The sequence below is a fragment of the Saccopteryx leptura genome, chromosome 1, assembly GCF_036850995.1.
Source record: "Saccopteryx leptura isolate mSacLep1 chromosome 1, mSacLep1_pri_phased_curated, whole genome shotgun sequence".
Taxonomy (NCBI): Eukaryota; Metazoa; Chordata; class Mammalia; order Chiroptera; family Emballonuridae; genus Saccopteryx; species Saccopteryx leptura.
The window spans coordinates 312953812-312975337 of NC_089503.1; the positions used below are offsets into that span (position 1 = coordinate 312953812).

A 21526-nucleotide genomic window follows, 5' to 3' on the forward strand; every position below is an offset into this window, starting at 1 on the left:
CAAATATTGGTTGATATTTAGAAAGTAAGCAGAAAATATCTTACTGGAGATAGTATGTTTGTTCATTTCATCAGTTGTATGTGATAGTTTTGTGCTATTTGCCATGGGATAGTTAAAAGTAATAGAATAAATCTTAGATTTATAAATATATAATCAAAGAGAAAGTGGAAGAGTAAGCAAATTACATATCTAAGAACTCACCTTAATATCTAGAAAAACCACTTGGTGTCTTTTACCTCCTATTTCCATCTATTGCAGTCTGGCTAACTCCACTGAACTGCTCTTATCTATATTACTAAATATATCCTATTTACATTCAGTAAAGTCTCTCTGGAGCATGGACACCACTCACATTTCCTTCTTGGAACCTGGTTTCCAGGACAGTATTCCTGGTGAATAGGCTGGTAAATCTTGGGTTTTAGCATTATTTTACTAATCTTATTGTCCTTTAAATACTGGCAATTCCAATGGTCCCCTTAATATCTGATGGTGAGTTAAGGTCCACATTTCTCTCTCACATCACCATGTATTCCTGTTGCCCATCTGGACAGCCAGTACCACAGTACCCCTGTACTCCTAGGTTGTCTTAAAGAGCCATCCTTGTTTCTATCTATTTTTCTTAACCCCCAACCTATAGTTAGAAAAAAGAGTTCTTTAGATTGGCCTCTTTTTAATTTTTCTTTTTGATTGATTTTAGAGAGGAAAAGAGAGAAAAGTATTCATTTGTTTTTCCATTTAGTTGTATTCATTGGGCGATTCCTGTATGTGCCCTGACTGGGGATGGAACCCACAACCTTGGTGTTTCTGTGACAACGCACTAAGCAGCCAAGGCCTAGATGGCCTGCCTCTTTGATACCTCTGCTTCTGTAGTACTTCTGTTCCAGAGTTACGTGTTAACTTTTGTCATTTTCCGACAGCGGCCTCCTAACCAGTCTCACTTACTCTAGACTTGTCTGTTCAATTTATTTTTCATTGTCTTTGCCTGAGTAGGCTCTAATAAATGCAAATTTGTTCATATCTTATTTCTGCTTAAAATTCTTCAGTAGCTGAATTGTCTCTAGGATGAAAAAACCCAAATTATTATATTACAGAACCCTTTTGGTTGCTTCTTTTATTTGTTGAACATGTAAATTTTATTCAGGTGATCATAACTAATTCCTGTGAAGAACAAGTTCGGATGAAAGGCTAAAAAAATGATTTATTTGACACCCCCCCCCCCCCTTTTCTTGAAGAAAAAGGAAGAACCTGAGGAGCTTAAGTAAGAGGCATGAAATTAGGGCTGGCCAATACTAAAATCCTGTTTTAAAAGGTTTTGTTTAAATTATGCCATTTTAAATTTTAACTATTTTTCCCTTACATCTTCATACATACTGTTTTTTTGTTTGTTTGTTTAGCTTGAGATATCTATATCTGACAGAGACAGACATCAGGAAGGGGGAGAGGTGAGAAACATCAGTTCTTTGTTGCAGCACCTTAGTTGTTCATTGATTGCTTTCTCATATGTGCGTTGACCAGGGGACTCCAGCTGAGCCAGAGACCCCCTGTTCAAGCCAGCAATCTTTGGGCTCAAGCCAGGGACCCTGCATTCAAGCTAGTGAGCCTGCGTTTAACCCAGCAACCTTGGGGTTTCAAACCTGGGTCTTCTGTGTCACAGGTCAACACTCTATCCAATGCGCTACCACCTGGTCAGGCCATACATACTGTTTTTAATTTGGGGCTTGCTTTTCTGTTAGTTTTAGATCACTGGGTTACATTTACTGTTTATGACAAACTTTGGCTAAAGACATAACCTCTTAGTAGTCTTTTACAATATGTGGCTCATGAACTTGCTACTAGGATTTTTCTGGGAAGCCTTTGTAGAAAGATCTAATGAGAAAAGATTTGAAATTTGATAGGTAAAACGAACTCCACATAATAGGTGTTTGAGCTTTAGTACTCTAAGTCCTACCAGTATAGAATTGATTATTTACAGTTTGAGTTTAATGGGGTCCATGTTCAAAAACAAAATTGTATAATCTTAGGAAAGCCAATGTTAGCATCAGTTAGTACAGCTATAAAATGAGAGAATGGGTCGATTTCACACTTGGGTCCTCCCTGGGAGGGACACTGTTTCTAAGAGAACTGAGTTGGGCCTGACCAGGCAGTGGCGCAGTGGATAGAGCGTTGAACTGGGATGTGGATGACCCAGGTTCAAGACCCCGAGGTTGCCAGCTTGAGCGCAGGTTCATCTGGTTTGAGCAGAGCTCACCAGCTTTGGGCCCAAGGTCGCTGGCTTGAGCAAGGGGTCACTTGGTCTGCTGTAGCCCCACGGTCAAGGCACATATGAGAAAGCAATCAGTAAACAACTATAAAGTGCTGCAACGAAAAGTTGATGCTTCTCTCTCTCCCTTCCTGTCTGTCCCTATCTATCCCTCTCTCTGACTCTCTCTCTCAGTCTCTATCAAAAAACAAACAACTGAATTGGAATAATTTTTATTCTCCCAGTTGCTCTTCAGCCAAAACTGTTCTGCTTTTTATTTTTTGTGTTTCTAAGTAAACACTACTGAAGTGATGGCTATGCCCCACCTGGTACATAACTTTTAAAAAAGAAGGTTAATAAATTTACGGATTTATATAGAGGCACACATTATATTACACATTTATATGTTTTACAAACTATAGTTTAGAATCTTTAAGGGCAATCTCATTGGTGTTTTGTTTTGTTTTGTTTTTCTGAAGTGAGAAGCAGGGAGGCAGAGAGACAGACTCCAGCATGCGTCGACAGACTGGGATCCACCCAGCATGCCCACCAGGGGGGATGCTCTGCCTATCTGGGCTGATGCTCTGCTGCAACCAGAGGCATTCTAGTGCCTGAGGCAGAAGCCATGGAGCCATCCTCAGCACCCAGGCCAGCTTTGCTCCAGTGGAGCCTTGGCTGCGGGAGTAGAACAGAAACATAGAGAGAAAGTAGAGGGAGAAGGGTGGATAAGCTGATGGGCACTTCTCCTGTTTGTCCTGGCTGGAAATCAAACCCGGGACTTCCAGATGCTGGGCCAACACTCTACCGCTGAGCTAGCCGGCCAGGGCCTCTCACAATTCCATGAGGGAGGGTAGGGGAGGGATGGAGGGAGAGAAGATAAATTTTATTACCTTTTGATAGAAAAGGTAATTTGAGCTCACAGTTGGAAAGTGGTGGCTAAATGAGCTTAGTTTAAAGACTTGGGTACAGCTAGTGCTCGACTTATGGCCACAATTGGTTCCGACAGACCGGTTGTAACACAATTTGGTCATTAAGTTGAGTAGGCTATATGTACAGTACTGTGAAATGATGTTACAAAATTTTTTAAGTCATATTTTATCATAATTTTCTTTGTTCATTATATGCCATTTGTATCATCTCTACACCATTTTGTTTCTTATTTTTACATTTGTCAGGTTTAAGTAAAACACTGCATTACCAGTACAGCTGGTTTAATATTTGCAAAACTGGTTTAATATTGCAATACAAAATTACAAAATACAGATGCATACAAAAATACAAAATACAGGTGTAAAAAATACCATAGGAAACATTTTCCCAATTGTAAAACATATCAAAATATATAAACATGTACGAAACATTTCATTGGTCAGCACTGTCGTACACCCAGCTGGGCAATGCTTGTGCTTTCAAACGTGGAGCAGTCATGGCTAGCGATTGTGGTCATAAAGTCGAATGGTCGTAAGTTGCATAGGTCATACATCGATCAATACCTGTATTTAGATTTCTTGAATAGTGCCAAGTTAGATACTTGTAATGTCTGATGGTATTTAAGAATCATAAATGTCCACAATTTTGAGTCACAATCAAAATAGATTAGGAATAATGATAGTGATATGAGATGAAATAATAGGGTCTGTTTGATTGAGTGGCCAAAGTATATATATATGAAACTTTTACATAGTCTTCCAGATTTAATCAATATAGTCTTTAAAAATAAGTGTTTTGTTTTGTTTTTTACAGAGAGATAGACAGGGACAGACAGACAGGAACGGAGAGATGAGAAGCATCAATCATTAGTTTTTCATTGCACGTTGCAACACCTTAGTTGTTCATTGATTGCTTTCTCATATATGCCTTGACCACGGGCCTTCAGTAGATCGAGTAACCCCTTGCTCGAGCCAGCGATCTTGGACTCAAGCTGGTGAGCTTTTGCTCAAACCAGATGAGCCTGTGCTCAAGCTGGTGACCTCGGGGTCTCGAACCTGGGTCTTCCGCATTCCAGTCCGACACTCTATCCACTGTGCCACCACCTGGTCAGGCAGTGTTTCTTTTCTTTTTTTTTTTTTTTAAGATTTTATTTATTGATTTTACAGAAGGAGGTACTGAGAAGTATAAACTCAGAGTTGCTTCACTTGAGTTGTTCATTAATCATTTGTCATATGTGACTTGACCAGGAAAACTCAGGGTTTCGAACTGGCGACCTCAGCATTCTAGGTCCACACTTTATCTACTGCACCACCACAGGCATAAATAAAAGGTTTAATGTTGGGGTAAGAGAGCTTTTGTAAAGTTGTAATATCCAATCAGGTATAAATAATTATACTACACAGTTGTAGAATTGCTAGAAACATCTAATCTTTCTGTGGGTATGTCCTAGGTGCTAGGGGAAATACAAAATATTAAATGAAACCCTTATCCTTCAGATACTTAAAATTTGGTAAAGAAGTAAGATGTACACAAATATTACTTAGCTGTAACGAAAGATAGAATATACATTTGAAGTTCTTAGTTGAGGTTGTAACAAAGTGAGCCATCCTGGTAAACAGTATTGCAACTGGTTTTCATGTTGAAACCTGAGTAGTAACTACAAATAAGTCTGTTGAATGTACAGGATTGCCAGTAAAAAAAAAAAGAAAGAACAACCTTAAAAAAAAATTTTTTTTTCTTTTCTGAAATGAGCAGGCAGAGAGACAGACTCCCTCCTGCATGGCATGTGCCGGACCAGGATCCACCTGGCAAGCTGACCAGGGGCAATGCTCAGCCCATCTGGGACATTGCTCTGTTGCAACCAGAGCCATTCTAGTGCCTGAGGTAGAGGCCGTGGGCTGTCCTCAGCGCCCAGGCCAACTTTGCTCCAATGCAGCCTTGGCTGCAGTAGGGGAAGAGAGAGATAAAGAGAAAGGAGAGGGGGAAGAGTGGAGAAGCAGATGAGTGCTTCTCCTGTTTGCCCTGGCTGGGAATTGAACCTGGGACTTCCACACACCGGGCCGATACTCTACCACTGAGCCAGTCAGCCAGGGCCCAACCTTAAAATCTTTATTTTCAAGGACCACCAATGTAAACCCTCCTATTTGCTTGAAAATGGACCCTAACTTTGTAATATGATGTTCAGTTTTTTAATTTATTTTTTATTGATTTCAAAGGGATTTCAAACTGTTTCTGTATGTGTCCTGACCAGGGATCCAATTGGCAATGTTTACATGTCAGGACGATGCTCTAACCAACTGAGCTATCTGGCCAGGGCTTAAATATTTTGCATAAGCATAAAATAGAAACCACAAGTACATTAGATTGTAGTATAGGTTAAATTAAAGTCTCAGGACTCTAGGGCCTAAAGTTAGACTTCTATATTACAGTTCAAACTCCTGAAGTCCCCAGCATGAGCAAAGGGTCACTGGCCCAGTTGGAGTGACACCCCCCACGAGTCATGGCATGTATGAGAAGCAATCAACAAAAGTGCCACAACTATGAGATGATGCTTCTCATCTCTATCCCTTCCTTTCTTTATGTCTCTTCCTTTGTCTACCTTCTCAAAAACAAAAAACTTAGGATTTTGATGGGCGTTGTACTGAGTCTATTGGGGCAGAATAGATATCTTTATATAATATCAAGGATTTGTACCAGATGTTTGGGGTTATTATTTATTTAGGTGGTCTTTACAATTTACATGGTTTTTTTGTTTGTTTTAGATTTTATTTATTCATTTTCTTTTTTTAGAGAGAGAAGGGAGAGGAGCAGGAAGCATCAACTCCCATATGTGCCTTGACCAGGCAAGTCCGGGGTTTTGAACTGGCGACCTCAGCATTACAGTTTGATGCTCCTTCCACTGTGCCACCACAGGCCAGACACTACATATATTTTATAATATATTGTCAGATTGTTTTTTAGGTTTCCCCCATGCTATCAAATTGTATAAAATACCTTTCTCAGCTCTGGTCTGTTGGTTTAGTGGATAGAGTGTTGGGTACAGACATCCTGGGTTCGATCCCTGGTCAGGGCACACATGAGAAGCAACCATCTGCTTCTCTTCCTCACTTTCTTCCCTTTCCCAGCCAGTGGCTCTACCCTGGGCACTGAGGATAACTTGGTTGGTCTGAGTGTTGGTACTGGTCCCAGATGGGGGTTGCTGGGTGGATCCCAGTCAGGATGCATGCCGGAATCTGTCTATCGCCCTTCCTTTCACTTAAAAAAATGTAAAAAAGCTTTTTCTGAGCATTTATTGCTAATGTACAGAAATACATTTAATTTGTTTGTATTTGTGGTATATTTAGTCACTGCTAACCTTGCAGTTTCCATTTCTTTGCTTTGGATTTTTTGTGTTAACAGTTCTGTCATCTCTACACAATAAGTATGTTTCTTTTTAGTCTTATTATAATTTTTCTTACATTATTACTTCCTAATGTTGGTCCATTATGCATATTTGCTGTCAGTTTTTAGGTTTTGGAAGAAATCTTTTTAATAATTTAAAGAAATACCATCACTTTCTTGATTACTAATTTTTTTTAAATGTGATTTGGTGCTGAATTTTATCCAGTGCTTTTCTTAGAGCCATTGTGGTGAACCTTAAATTTTCTTTTTTCTTTGTTAATATGGTGAATGACATTTATAAATGGTCTAAGGTTCTAATGTTAATTCTTCCCCCTTAGATTCTTCAGTATTTTTCAAATGCTGGTCCGCCAGAAATTTTGTCAGTTCATGAAAGTTAATCACCTGATGTTGCATTACGATTATAGAGTTTATAATCATTGGGTGGTGGTGGTTGAAAAGCACTGCCTTAGACCTAACTTTATCATGATAATACATTTTTAAGGTACTAACCAATTGGGGTTTTTTTTGTTTTGTTTTTTAAGGATTCTTGCTTTTTATGGTCATGATTGGTACTGGTCATGTGACTTTAGAGTATTCTATTTTCTACAAGTGTTTGTGTAAGGTAAATTGTCTTTTACTTGAAAGTTCAGTAAGACGTGCCTGTAAAAACATTTAGATCTGGTGTTTTTTTAATGAAAGATTGACCAGTGATTTATTTTCTTTAATAGTAATAGATTTATTTAGGAGTTCTGTATCTCCTCCTTTTAAGCTTTTTAAAGTGGGGAATTAGAATTTAAAAGAATAGAATAAAGAACTCCCATGTGCTTATTAACTTCCAAGTTACCAGTATTTTTTTGTGTCTCCCTCCACCCCTTTTTTACAATTAGTTTGAATCAGAATCCAAACAGGGTATATCTTTTATTTGATCACAACTCCTTCCATTCTCTTTTTTTTGCCATTGATTTGTTGGAGAAATGGGAACATTTATCCTTTATCATTTCCTTTTGATTAAGGTTCGGTAAGTATTTTATTAGAATTTGTCTATTTTTGTCTCTTCATTTTTTGCATGAAGTTGGATGATAGTAGTATCACTTTCTCATTTTATTTATTTATTTTTAAACTTCTTCCAGAAGTTTGTTTTTTTTGTTGTTGTTGTTTTTTTCTTTGAAGTTTGTTTTTATAACTCTTCAAAGAAACAACTTCTAGTTTGTTTCATACTCTCTCAGTTGTATCTGTGTTTCTCTTGTTGATAATTAATTGCTTTTATCTTTAATCATCTTCCTATTGTTTTTCAACATAATAACTTGGATACTTAAGCCATTACTTTTTTTTAAGTCATTACTTTTTATTTATTTATTTATTTATTTATTTAATAATATTTTATTGCCCGACCAGGTGGTGGCACAGTGAATAAGGCATTGGCCTGGGACGCTGAGGACCCAGGTTGGAAACCCTGTGGTCGCCACTTGAGTGCAGGCTCACCAGCTAGAAAATGGGGTTGTTGGCTTGAGTGTGAGATCATGGACATGACCCCTTGGTCGCTGACTTGAGCAAGGGAACACTGGCTTAGCTGGAGCCCTCCTGTCAAGGCACGTTGAGAAAGCAATCAGTGAACAACTAAGATGCTGCAACTATGATACTTCTCATCTCTCTCCTTCCTGTCTCTCTTGCTAAAAAAAAATATATTATTGATTTTACAGAAGATGGCAGGAGGGGACACGATCAACTCATAGTTGCTTTGCTTTAGTTGTTTACTGGTTGCTTGTTGTATGTTCCTAGACCAGGCAAGCACAGGGTTTCAAACTGGCGTCCTCAATATTGCAAGGCATTGATCTATCCACTGCACCACCACAGGCCAAGCCAGCTTTATTTTCTAACTTAAGCCTTTAACTTTTGTGCAACAGTAAAAATAAATTTCTGTGTATATTTCAGGGGGGAAATAGAATACAAAATTGCTCATAAAGTGTGTATGATCCCAGTTTGTGAGTTATGTAAATATAAATGATTAAGGAAATATATCTGTATATTAAAGTTTTTCTTTAGTAGTGATGTTAGCTAAAATTTGAGACTTTATATTTCAAAACTACTTATAAGACACATTTTATTTTTATGATGGATGGGCACATACAATTTTTCAAAAGGAAAGAATAATTCTGTAGAAGTATGGGCTCTAAATCATCTTGAGATCCTGGGATACAGTTCTGTTTGATTAAAATATGACCAGAATGCTTAACTGTGTTGGCCTTTAGGCAGGGAATTGATCTGTAAGTGATAAGACGGGCTTTCCAAAGTGCTACAGTCTTTGTGCATGGGTGAGTGGGCGGGGGTGGGTTGGGTAGGAGGTGGCACTTGGGAGGGGAGAGAAAGAGAGACAGGCACACTGTTAATTTCAGTGCTGTGATGAATGCTTAAGAACAGGAAGGGCACATAGAGGAAGAATTGTACTTTAAAACCAAGATTAATTGGACCAAATAGATCATTTAAAGTGGTATCTTGTCTTCAAGAGATGAAGTATTTTTAATAGGATAATCATTTATAGATTCAAGTATATTTAATTATTAAATACCTATTAATGTCTTTTTAATGTAAAAACTACTTGGAGAATTAAAAGGGAAGAAAATGGAAATAACCTAAATATATATACATAGTGAGATTTTAAGACTCAGCAGATCAACCAGGGACAATTTTGCCCTTCCAAGAGACAGTTGGTGATACTGAAGATATTTTTGGTCATCACATATGGGGTATGGATACTGATGGCATGGAGAGGAAAGAGTGGGGATCTGTGGAGCACCTTAATAATGCTTAGGACAGTCCTCCCTTTCCTAGCAGGAACTAAGAATTCTCTAGCTCAAAATGTTAAATAGTCACAAGATTGATAAACCTTTAGGTAATTTATAATTTCATCCTCTTTTTGGTGGGGATAGTCAGGGTAGGGTAGAGTGGAGTTCATTTGTGTGTTATTCAAGGAGCTAGAGGCATGGTTTTGTATCTTATTTCAGCTAGATTTTGGTTAAGCAAAACTAGTCTGTAGGCTGAGGTCAGGTGAAAGTAAATTCAATCAGCAGATCTACTTTATGGCAGATAGTATGAAAAGAACATGGCTAAGAATTGTAGATAGCCCCTTGCTTCATGGAGCTCACACTGAATGTTCTACAAATGATGGGTCTTTTGTATTAATTGTCTTTATTATGATAGTTTAAATCTTTTGTTCTGAATTAATTTGTATATTGATGAATTATCTTAACCTCTTCTGAGGAATTCTGGAATATTCTGCAATTAAACATCTTTTTTTATGACTATCATCAATATACATTTCTGGCAACTCACAATGGGTGCTGTATTAAGATTTAATCCTTTTTCCACAGTCTTATTTTAGGTACAGTTCATTAATTGTTTAAACTTGTTAACATAAACATTTTTTAATTTTTAAGTATGTAGGATACCCCAAAATTTTTAGTATAACATGAAAAACTGCAATACAAAGAGATAGTATTTCATAGAGTAAATTATAGAAATGTAATAATGCTTATCAAGAACAAAATATAAAGCAGTTTTTAATTTTGATTTTGTCAAACTTTAACCATTATCTTTTCCTCTTGCTTTTAGATTTTGGTTCTCTATTTGACTTGGAGCATGACTTACCAGATGAATTAATCAACTCTACAGAATTGGGACTAACCAATGGTGGTGATATTAGTCAGCTTCAGACAAGTCTTGGCATAGTACAAGATGCAGCCTCTAAACATAAACAACTGTCCGAATTGCTCCGGTCTGGTAGTTCCCCTAACCTCAATATGGGGGTTGGCGGCCCAGGCCAAGGCATGGCCAGCCAGACCCAACAAAACAGTCCTGGATTAGGTTTGATAAATAGCATGGTCAAAAGCCCAATTCCCAACATGGGAATGGGCACTAGTGGGCCAAATCAGGGTCCCACACCATCTGCAACAGGTATGATGAACAGTCCAGTAAATCAACCTGCCATGGGAATGAACACAGGGATGAATGCTGGCATGAACCCTGGAATATTGACTGCAGGCAATGGACAGGGAATGATGCCTAATCAAGTCATGAATGGTTCACTTGGAGCAGGCCGGGGGCGACCTAATATGCAGTACCCAAACCCAGGCATGGGAAGTGCTGGCAACTTAATGACGGACCCTCTGCAGCAAGGCTCTCCCCAGATGGGAGGACAGGCAGGATTGCGAGGCCCTCAGCCTCTGAAGGTGAGTGCAACTTCGGTTTGTGTGCACTGTCAGTATGTTTCTGAGTGTTCCAATGGTGGAGGGAGGGCTGAGGTCAGAGACTCATTTATTTTTCTTGTTCTCTTATTTATTTATTTTTTTAATGTATTTTTCCAAAGTGAGAACCGGTGGTTGAGGATGGGGCAGACAGACAGTCTCCTGCATGCACCCTACCGGGATCTGCCCAGCATGCCCACCAGGAGCAATGCTCTGACCATTTTGGGGCATTACTCAGTTTGCAGCCAGAGCCATTCTAGAGCCTGAGGTGGAGGCCATGGAGCCGTCCTCAATTGCCAGGGCCAACTTTACTCCAGTGGAGCCTTGGCTGCTGGAGGGAAAGAGAGAGAGAGAGAAGTGGAGAGGGAAGGGTGGAGAAGCAGATGAGTGCTTCTCCTGTGTGCCCTGGCTGGGAACCAAACCCGAGACTTCCACACGCCAGGCTGATGCTCTACCGCTGACCCAACCGGCCAGGGCTGAATATCCCTGGTTTTTAATAGATATTTATTATAAGATTTTTAAAGAGGATAGTTTTCCTTATTAGTAGATGGAAATTAAGGTGTATTAATTTATTATGAAACTTCAGCTAACATTCCAGATGTTCCAAGGCCTACTTTCTTAGTTTTACTAATTAGAAAATTCTAAGTGCCTGACCAGGTATCTGTACAGTGGGTAGAGCATCAGACTGAGATGCAGAGGACCCAGGTTTGAGACCCCTAAGGTCACCGGCTTGGGCATGGGTTCATCTGGCTTGAATGCGGGCTCACCAGCTTGAATGTTGGGTCGTTGCCTTAAGAAAGGGGTCACTCGCTCTGTTGTAGTCTCCCAGTCAAGACACATATGAGAAGCAATTAGCAAACAACTAAGATGCCACAACAAAGAATTGATGCTTCTCATTTCTCTCCCTTCCAGCCTGTCTGTCCCTCTCTTTCATAAAAAAGAATAAGATGCTAAGTATGTTTTTAAAAGCCTTTAAAATGTGTGCTCTCTTATATAATAAGACATTGTAAACACATTTTTTTTGTTTATTCTGCCATATTTTTTCTGTATATTTTATTCCTTTTTCTTAAAACTGCATTACACTATATTTGTCACTGCCTGGCATGTAGTTAGTAAATATTTGTTGAATGAGATGGCTTTGCTTGAAAGGTATTGTTGGAGATGGGTAAAATTTTCACAAGGCGTCAAGAGCAAGTTTTCTTTGTGAGAATAATAATTTGAGCAGGCATTAGGACTCCTGTGTACTTGAGAAGGATGATAGTAAGAGTTCAAGGATAAAATTAAGATAACGAGCATGAATCAGGAGTGCAGGGACTAGGGTCACATGTAGATGTATGAAAGCCCTTAAAGTTTTTTTTACTATATGATAAAGAATATGGACATTACACTTGAGAAATAATTCTGTTTGGCATCCCTACCTACACTGTATTCTCCCTTTCTGGGGTTGATGTGTTTTACCTAGAATATTTGAAGTGAAACCAGAAACAAGAGGTAAATATTTATTAGATACCTTTTTAGGTCCTAGGACCTTAGTTGTGAAGAGTCCCTGCCCTCCTGATGTTCATATTCCAGCGAGAACAAGAAGGATGACAGTAACTCTTCACTGATTGCTCAGATACCGAGTCCTAACTTTGGTGCAGAAGATAGAATAGAGCAGGGAATAGACCTACTTCATGGAACTTATTTTATAGTGTTCACATGAGATATACAAATTTATATTATTCCAGTTAAGTGCTGTGAAAAAAATAAGGGCAAGGTTCATTGGGAGAATGCACATAAGTTGGAAGTAGGGCATTGTTTTATTTATAATCTAAATCCCAGGTTTCTTGAATCAGTATTGTTTGAGGGACTGGATGTATACTGTGAACAAAACATACAAAATTCCATGTCTTTGTAGAGCTTTATTTTCATGGGAAGGGGGAATTTAAATATAGAAACTTTGTTATTAAAATATTTCCTTGTTTTAATGAGCATACAGATTTTGAACCATACTACCTGGGTAGGATCTGGGCTATACCACAATCTTCTTCCTCCTTCACTGCATTTTGCAAAGCTTCTTGGTTAAGTCATTTTATTCTCTTGGTTAAAAACTTCACAAGATACTATATTTGCCTCCTAAAATATTCTGGTGACAAAAGAAATTTTAATTTTTCGAACATTCTTTTTTTAATAGCTGTCCTTTATGTTTGAAAGAAGAAATGAGTTCAACTAATAAAATCATAATTAATGATGCTACACTGCCTGAATTAAAAATAAACTTAGTCACGTGGTTGCTGAATCTCTGATTTTCGGTGTGTAGAATGCAAATTGTAAGAGTAGGTGTGGGCCCTGGCCAGTTGGCTCAGCAGTAGAGCATCAGCCTGGCGTATGGAAGTCCCAGGTTTGATTCCTAGCCAGGGCACACAGGAGAAGTGCCCATCTGCTTCTCCACCCTTCCCCCTCTCTTTCACTTTTCCCCTCCCGCAACCAAGGCTCCATAGGAGCAAAGTTGGCCCGGCGCTGAGGATGGCTCCGTGGACTCTGCCTCAGGCGCTAGAATGGCTCCGGTTACAATGGAGCAACGCACCCTGGTGGGCATGCTGGGTGGATCCCGGTCGGGTGCATGTCAGCCTCTCCCCCACTTTTCACTTCGGAAAAATACAAAAAAAAAGAGTAGGTGTGACCTACCTCAGAATTGTTGAACTAAATGACTTAATAAAATACACCCTCTGAGTGGCATAGAGTGAGCACTTATTCATGCAGTAGTAGTAGCAGCAAGTGCTTAGTATTATTGTAGTTTCCATTTTGTGATGATGATAAGATATTTTTATGGGGCAGAAGAAAAATCAAAAGTACATCATGTAGCTTTAAGCTTCAGTCTTTTTGAGGTATGGCTTTCAGCTATAATGGATGAGGATAAGTCAGTGTACCGCATAAGCAGTGTTGACTGGAGGATATGAGGGTTCTCCTAGTGTGTTAATTTTACATAATTTTGAAGGAAGGTTAATGTTCTTTAGAACTAAGGATTTTTTTTAGTGACAGAAGGAGGGAAGATAGGGACAGACAGGAAAGGAGAGAGTTGAGAAGCATGAATTCTTCATTGTAGTGCCTTAGTTGTTCATTGATTGCTTTCTCTTACGTGCCTTGATGGGAGGGGCTCCAGCTGAGTCAGTGACCCCTTGCTCAAGCAAACGACCTTTGGGCTCAAGCGGGCAACCTTGGGGTTTTGAACCTGTATCCTCTGTTTCCCAGGCCGTTACTCTACCCACTGTACCACTGTCTGGTCAGGCAGAACTAAGGACTTTTTATTCAATAAGTATTTGTTAATATTCTGGAGTTTTTAGTTTTTGTTTTTCATGGAAATAAATACAAAATAAACCTGTTTTGTGAAATAGCTTATGATTAAGTGACAGGATCTAAAATATTATTAAATAATAGTATCAGACAAATACCTAAATTAATGTTAGACTCAAATGCTAAAACCTTTCTGAATATTAATAGGCATTTAATATATGTTAAAGCTATTAATACATCAGCTTGATGAATTGTAAGTTTTATCCCATTATACAGGAGAGGAAACAAAGTTAGTTGGGAAAATGTTGTAGAGCAGTGTTTTTATTTTCTTTTTTAAAGATTTTGTTTATATTTTTTTAGAGAGAGGGAAGATGTGGGAAACATCAGCTCGTAGTAGTTGCATTTTGTTTGCCCCTTGGCTGAGCAAACCTGGGGTTTCAAACCAGTAACCTCAAAATTCCAGGTCAATGCTTTATCCACTCTGCCACCACAGGTCAGGCAGAGCAGTGTTTTTGAATTGCTGGTTCACAAAAGCATCCACCAGAAATTTCTTGCAGGTTTGCAAAAGAGTTATGTGAAGATTATATACCCAATGATTCTAGTCGAATTTTCTTAAGCTTAGGGTGATTTTTGCTTTAGCAGTTCCTGAAATAATTCTATTGTTATTAGTCCCCAAGTGTAAAAAGAGTGAAAATCAAAAAAAAAAAAAAAAAAAAAAAAAAGGAGTGAAAATCACTGTTGTAGAGAACTCTAATCTTTCTGAATTAAAAGTCTATGTTTATCATTGTAGTATGTCATTTTATTATGACTCATATTGAAACACAAAGTTATTCTGTTTGCTACAATAGCAGTCACCTCCTGACTTACTTGTATTGTACCCTATGTCTAATCTTTGCCAGACTGAGACCTGTAAGATCAGGAGCCATGCCTGCTTTCTATACTCCTGCCTTAGTGATTCCTGGGCCTTTCACAGACACAACCTTGAAACATCTTCATGTATTACTTTTCAGTTCTTACTCTGTAGTCCTAGATCTGGGGGGAAAAAAGAAAACTCTTAACCCCCTTTCCTCTGACTAGTTTCCTCACAGGCTATGAAGAGGGTTGTGTGTTATCTGGCATAGGGATAGATTCATATCCAAATTTTAGGGTTTTGTGGGTGATGAAATTGATGTGGGGAAAAAAGGAACTCGTTGAACAACTTTCAAATGAGTATTGTCCTTAGGAATAATTCCCTTTATCCTTTTCTCTTTTTAAAAAATAATTCTTGAGGAGGTAAGAGCTAATGTTTCCAATTTTGGAGCTCTTTTAAAATTAACTTTTTTTTTAAGAGAGACCGGAAGGGAGGAGATAGATAAGAAGCAGCAACTCGTAGTTGCTTTGCACTTCAGTTTTTTAAAGTTTTAAAGCAAAAGCAATGATTGATCTGTTGCATCTCTTTTAGAACTTGGATTTCCTTGGATAGGCAATGAGTGAAGCAGGTAAGAAGGACCAGTTAGGAGGGAATGAAGTGTAAGGCAGGGAGGAAGAATCCATATTGAAAGAGAGAAAGACAGGTCTTAAATGCCATACTCTTCTAGGTTTAAACAGGAGAATCTTAGGCCCCACTTTACAATTGAGATGGATGTGTTTTTAGGTGTACAGTATCAATTTTTAAGAGATTCAGTTCCTGCCTGACTTGTCATGGTGCAGTGGATAAAGCATCTACCTGGAATGCTGAGGTCACTGGTTTGAAATCCTGGGCTTGCCTGGTCCAGGCACATATGGGAATTGATGCTTCCTGTTCCTCCTCCCTTCTTTTTCTCTTCTCCTTTTCTCTCTCTTCCCTCTCTAAAAATGAATAAATAAGATCTTTTTTTAAAAAAAAAAAAAGAGGATCAGTTTCTAATGAGGTGATAAGGCCACCTAAACTAAGGCACTGGAATGAGGATAATGGAAATGAGTCTGAAAAATAATGTTTAGTATTTGGTATAAGTTCTGAGAGATCCCTAGTCTTCCTTATTTAAGCATACCCACAGTGCTTAAAATAGTGCCTGGTGTTTAAGTTGGGTACAGATACATAACATGGGCATTTACTGAATCTAGTAGGTACCTAGGACATGTCTGAATATATAAGGCTCCTGGAAAGTTCTGTCCGTTTTTGGAATAAAACAAAATACAAATTTTTCTTACCATCAATAAACTTTATTATGTAATATAATTGCCATTATTATTAATGATTTCTTGCCAGCATGAGGGCAATTTGTTTATCCCATTTTTAAAAAATGTTTTATCTTTTGATGCGAAAAATTGAACCAGTGTTTGTTTGATATCTTCTTCATTTTTGAATTTTTTGCCCTTCAAAAAATTTTGTAAGAACAAAAAACAAGTGATAGTCGGAGGGTGCTAAGCCCGGGGAATATGGTGGATGCGACAGACATGCTTCTGTAGCATTTCTTCCTTGTTGAAATTCGTAAAAATTACAGTGGCATAAATGAACTTTATCAGTAGCCATGAGTACACTATCGCTTCACACATAAGACTAACGTGAATCAACTTTTAGTTAATTTGCTACATCAGTATGTATACATTAAGTGATAAAAATAGAGAGGCACACATGCGCCAAATAAACATGTGCTTACGTGTCGAAACTTGTGATAGAAACGGACAGAACTTTCCAGTAGACCTTATACTATAATTTAGTTTTGTTTTTATTGTTAGGTGAATCTTTTTTTTTTTTTTTTATAATTTTTATTTTATTTATTCATTTTTAAAGAGGAGAGAGAGACAGAGAGGGAGAGAGAGGAGAGAGACAGAGAGAGAGAAGGGGGGAGGAGCTGGAAGCATCAACTACCATATGTGCCTTGACCAGGCAAGCCCAGGGTTTCGAACCAGCGACCTCAGCATTTCCAGGTCGACACTTTATCCACTGCGCCACCACAGGTCAGGCCTGTTAGGTGAATCTTGAAGTCACACATATGTGTTACTGTAGTACCTACAAATCTTCTTAATAGATTTTCGTTCCTTTGTTCAGTGTTTGAAAATTATTATATTTATATTTTGGGTACTATTTTATTTGTCAATGATTGTTGCTATTGTGTATTGTTTCTTTTTTCTCCAAGTTTGTGCTTTTTATATATTGAAAACTTAGAAACAATCTGTAGAATCAAATATTTTTTTAAAAGAAATAAAAAATAGCCTGACCAGTGATGGCACAGTGGATAGAGCGTCAACCTGGGATGTTGAGGTTGCCAGTTCAAAACCCCAGGCTTGCCCTGTCAAGGCACATATATATGAGAAGCACAATGAACAACTAAAGTGAAGCAGCTATGAGTTGATACTTCTTGGCCCGCCTCCTCTCTCTCTTTCTCCCTAAAAATCAATAAATAAAACCTCTAAAAAAGAAAGAGAGGGAGGGAAGGAAGGAAGGAAAGTAAGTAATCCCCTGCAGGTTCTTTTTGTTTTAGCTGCCTAGAACTGTTTATGGCTTTCTGGTCCTTTGCTTTTTCAGTTCAGGTAGTTATCTGTATTGTTGTGGTTCAGGTAGGTGGTCAGTAATTGGACATCTGGTTAACATTAGCTATGGAGAAGCGAACAAGATGAAATAATTTTAGTATAGCAGAAATTAAATACAGTATATTCCCTTCCTGTTATATTTGGTGAGGCGGGGGGGGGGGGTATTTTCTAACACTGGCAGCAGAACTTTGAGGGAGACCATAAAACTAAAGCCTGAGTCTGTTGGTCTGAGTGACCAGAAGTATCAGGAATGAATACTGCCAACTTGCAGTCTACTAGAGTGAACTTGGAGTTTCTGGGTAATGCATTGTGATTGATGGACAAAGGAATGTCAGGAAGTGATTGAAACTTGGTTGGGATAGGCAGGCAGGGCAGTGACTATGTAAACAAATGTGAAGGACCAGATTCTGCTGAGATGTAGTATGTGAAGAACGACATTATGGTTAGGCAGCTTACAAATCGCAGCATTTTATTTATGTAAATAGTAAACTTAAAAGTATAACTTACTGTCTCTTGGTCTTTTATGGCCTGTCATGCAGGTTCTGTGATAGAATTGCTTTCATTTTATATCTTACGAATTTCCATGCTAGTAAGAAACAAAATTAAGTGAAATATACCTCCCCCAAGTGTAAGTATGCATATATTGGAACTATATGAGAGTATGAATATTAGAACTTTAAAAGCATATGTTGCAGCAGAACTTGCAGTCACATTTGGCTCAACCAAAAGAAATCTGTACTTGATTGATTAAAGCCTATTTCTACATTTGATTGTCTCTATAATCTTACTGGCCAGATGTACTTATGAAATTATTGGAGATTAAATCTATAAGTTTTTTACTCTGGATGCTTTCTATTTAGGCTGCCCCGTTCTTTCTTGCTTCTACCCGAACATGCCACTTCCCTCAGTCTCGTTCTCTTTTGTCATTAGAACACTAGGCAAGTTACTTAATTCCTAGTCTTTAATCTCATCTGGAAAATGTAAATGTACTTAAAATTTTTTTCTTTATTATCTTGCCTATCCCTGATAGGCAAACCTTTGAACTGATCCAAGATGTCCTATTCATATAATTTTGCATAGCATAGATACTGCATATGATTTAAAGACCTGAACTTTATTTCCAGAGGTTCATGCAATTTGTTTTATGACTTTTATCATTTCTGTTTTCCTGAGTTAATGAGCTCTTGTCAATCAGGTTTAGGGTGATGGTTCTACAAAGATAAATTAACTATGGTTCTTTCCCTTCTGTGTGTGGTCTGAGAATAGAGGTATGCATTTTAACACATTATTTTATCACCTGTATTGTATTATAAATAAAGGCATGAACATGTATATCAGGGTAGAAAGAAAGCACTTTTACTGTTTAGGACAATAGATACTTCACACAGGGGCTAACTTTTGAAATGTATCTTTTTCCCCCATTGATTTGACAGAGAAGAGGGGGAAAAGAAAGAAGAAGGGGGATGGCTTGTGGGAAAGGGAGAGAAAGAGACAGAGAAACATTAACTCGTTCCATTTAGTTCAGGGGTCGGGAACCTATGGCTCAGGAGCCAGATGTGGCTCTTTTGATGGCTGCACTGGCTCGCAGACAAATCTTTAATAATAAAAAAATAATGTTAAAAATATAAAACATTCTCATGTATTACAATCCATTCATTTCCTACCGCTCATGTTCATGGTTGCAGGTGGCTGGAACCAATCACAGCTGTCCTCCGGGACAACACCAAATTTTTCTTGGATAATGCGTAAGGCACATGGGTCATTGTATGGCTCTCACGGAATTACATTTTAAAATATGTGGCGTTCATGGCTCTCTTGGCAAAAAGGTTCCCGAGCCCTGATTTAGTTGTACACTCAATAGTTGCTTCTCATACATGCCCTGATGGGGAATTTTACCCATAACCTCAGCAGGCGGGAATACTCTGTTCACTGAGCAACCCAGCCAGGGCTTGAAATGTATCTTAAAGGATGAATAGAATCTGTAGCTGCTTCTTAGTTACAGTTATACAAACTGAGTAAGCAACAAAAAAATGAAAATTTGACTGCTTCTTTGTGAACTTGACTATTTTATTTCCTTTATAGCTCAGGAGTCAAATGGGAGAGAAAGATACACCACTGCCTAGTTTTAGGGAAAAGGAAAAGCTGAAGGCCAATACTTGAGGGGTTTTTGTTTTTATTTGTTTTTAAGTGAGAGGAGGGGAGATAGACTCCTGCATGCACCCCAATTGAGATCCACTTGACAACCCCTCCTCCCCAGTCTGGGGATGGTGCTCAAATCTACTGAGCTATCCCCAACGCCTGGGGCTGACATTCAAACCAGTTGAGCCACTGGCTGCGAGAGAGGAAGAGAAGCAAATGGTGCTTCTCATGTGTGCCCTGACTGGGAATTGAACCCGAGACATCCACAAGCTGGGCCAATGCTTTATCCACTGAGAAAACCAGACAGAGCCTACTTGAGATTTAAGAAGCATTATGCCCTCAGATTTGCAAGTTAATGGATATGGAGAATAGGGATACCATGGAGAAGTAGTCAGGCCTTATGCACACCATGAAGGCTCTGGTATACCATGTTGTCTCCTCATAAATTAAATAAGTGAGTACAGAAGGCAAGAAAAGCTATTGGACACAGTCTGCATTGGCTGTGAAGGGGGACCAGAATTAAGACAGTGGTAGTGGGCATGAATATATGGAAAGGATTTGGAGGGTAAGAGTGTAGAGGTAGAATTTAAAGGACACTCAAAGAATTGGATCTGACTGAGGATAAAAATATGGTATAATTCCTTTTAATTGGGCAATAACTGTAGTGTCCTTAGGCATTAATTGATTTACAGTGGGATCTTACGTGCAAGAATAGAATTGTAAGTTGCTTGCATCATTGTTACCAGCAAAATGGTTTTTGAATAATTAATACCATTTATATTAATCGTTATATAGTATGATGGCTCCAGATGGACTTATATAAATACGGGGGGGGGGTTGCTGAGGGAGGGTGAGGGCTTCCTTTTAAAGTACATAGGAGTTGCAAAGAAAATGAAATTACTTCCAAGAGCCAAGCAGGTGATTTAATGAATATAGAAGCAAGGTTTAAGAAAGCAAGAAATGGTGTGGACTCTTGAGTTTATGTGCTCTGTATAAAGGATTCAGATACAAAAAATTTAAAAATCGCTGTGCCATCATGTTCCTAAGTAAAATAAGGACATATGCCCCTATCTACCAGTTTTCTATCTTTTATATAAACCAAAATGCCTGGAATAAGCATTCAAATACTTTGACATAATTAAAACTAACATACGTAGGGATTAGATGAGTTACTGAGTTGAATTCATTGAGCCCTATACTTGTGCTTTAAATGAAAGTGCATTTGACTGATCTGTGGTGATGCAGTACATAAAGTGTCAGCCTGGAATGCTGAGGTTGCTGGTTCGAAACCCTGGGTTTCCTGGTCAAGTCACATACGACAAGCAGTCAGTGAACAACTGAATGAAATAACTACAAGTGATACTTCCCACGCCCCCTCCAAAATCAATAAATAAAGCTGCATTTAATGCATTAAAACTAGAGATGAATAATAACCTTGCTTAACAGGAAAAGCTAAATGAAGATGCTTATAAGTTTTCCTAAAGCACATTCATCTCAAATGTTTATAGAAAATAGTTCTGTAAATTTACTATACCTGAGGCCCTTAAATTTTTTTTCTCTTTTTAATAGAGACAGAGTCAGAGAGAGGGATAGGTAGGGACAGAGAGACAGGAATGGAGAGAGATGAGAAGCATCAATCATCAGTTTTTCTTTGCGACACCTTAGTTGTTCATTGATTGCTTTCTAAATATGTGCCTTGACCGTGGGCCTTCAGTAGACTGAGTAACCCCTTGCTCAAGCTGGTGAGCTTTTTTTTTTTTTTTTTTTTTTTTTGCTCAAACCAGATGAGCCCACACTCAAGGTGGCGACCTTGGGGTCTCGAACCTGGGTC

General features: G+C 38.4%; 1 protein-coding gene across 2 annotated transcripts in view; it reads left to right on the forward strand.

The window, feature by feature from the left end:
- Window positions 1–21526, forward strand: part of EP300 (E1A binding protein p300) — an 88377-nt gene that overhangs the window by 16552 nt on the left and 50299 nt on the right. The window contains exons 2-3 of one of the 2 annotated variants that reach the window (XM_066358509.1): window positions 5960–6012; window positions 10160–10776. In XM_066358509.1, coding sequence (XP_066214606.1) covers window positions 10348–10776 — 429 coding nt within the window. In that variant the 5' untranslated portion in view covers window positions 5960–6012; window positions 10160–10347. The remainder of the gene's footprint in view (window positions 1–5959; window positions 6013–10159; window positions 10777–21526) is intronic. The other variant, XM_066358508.1, reaches the window with a different exon arrangement.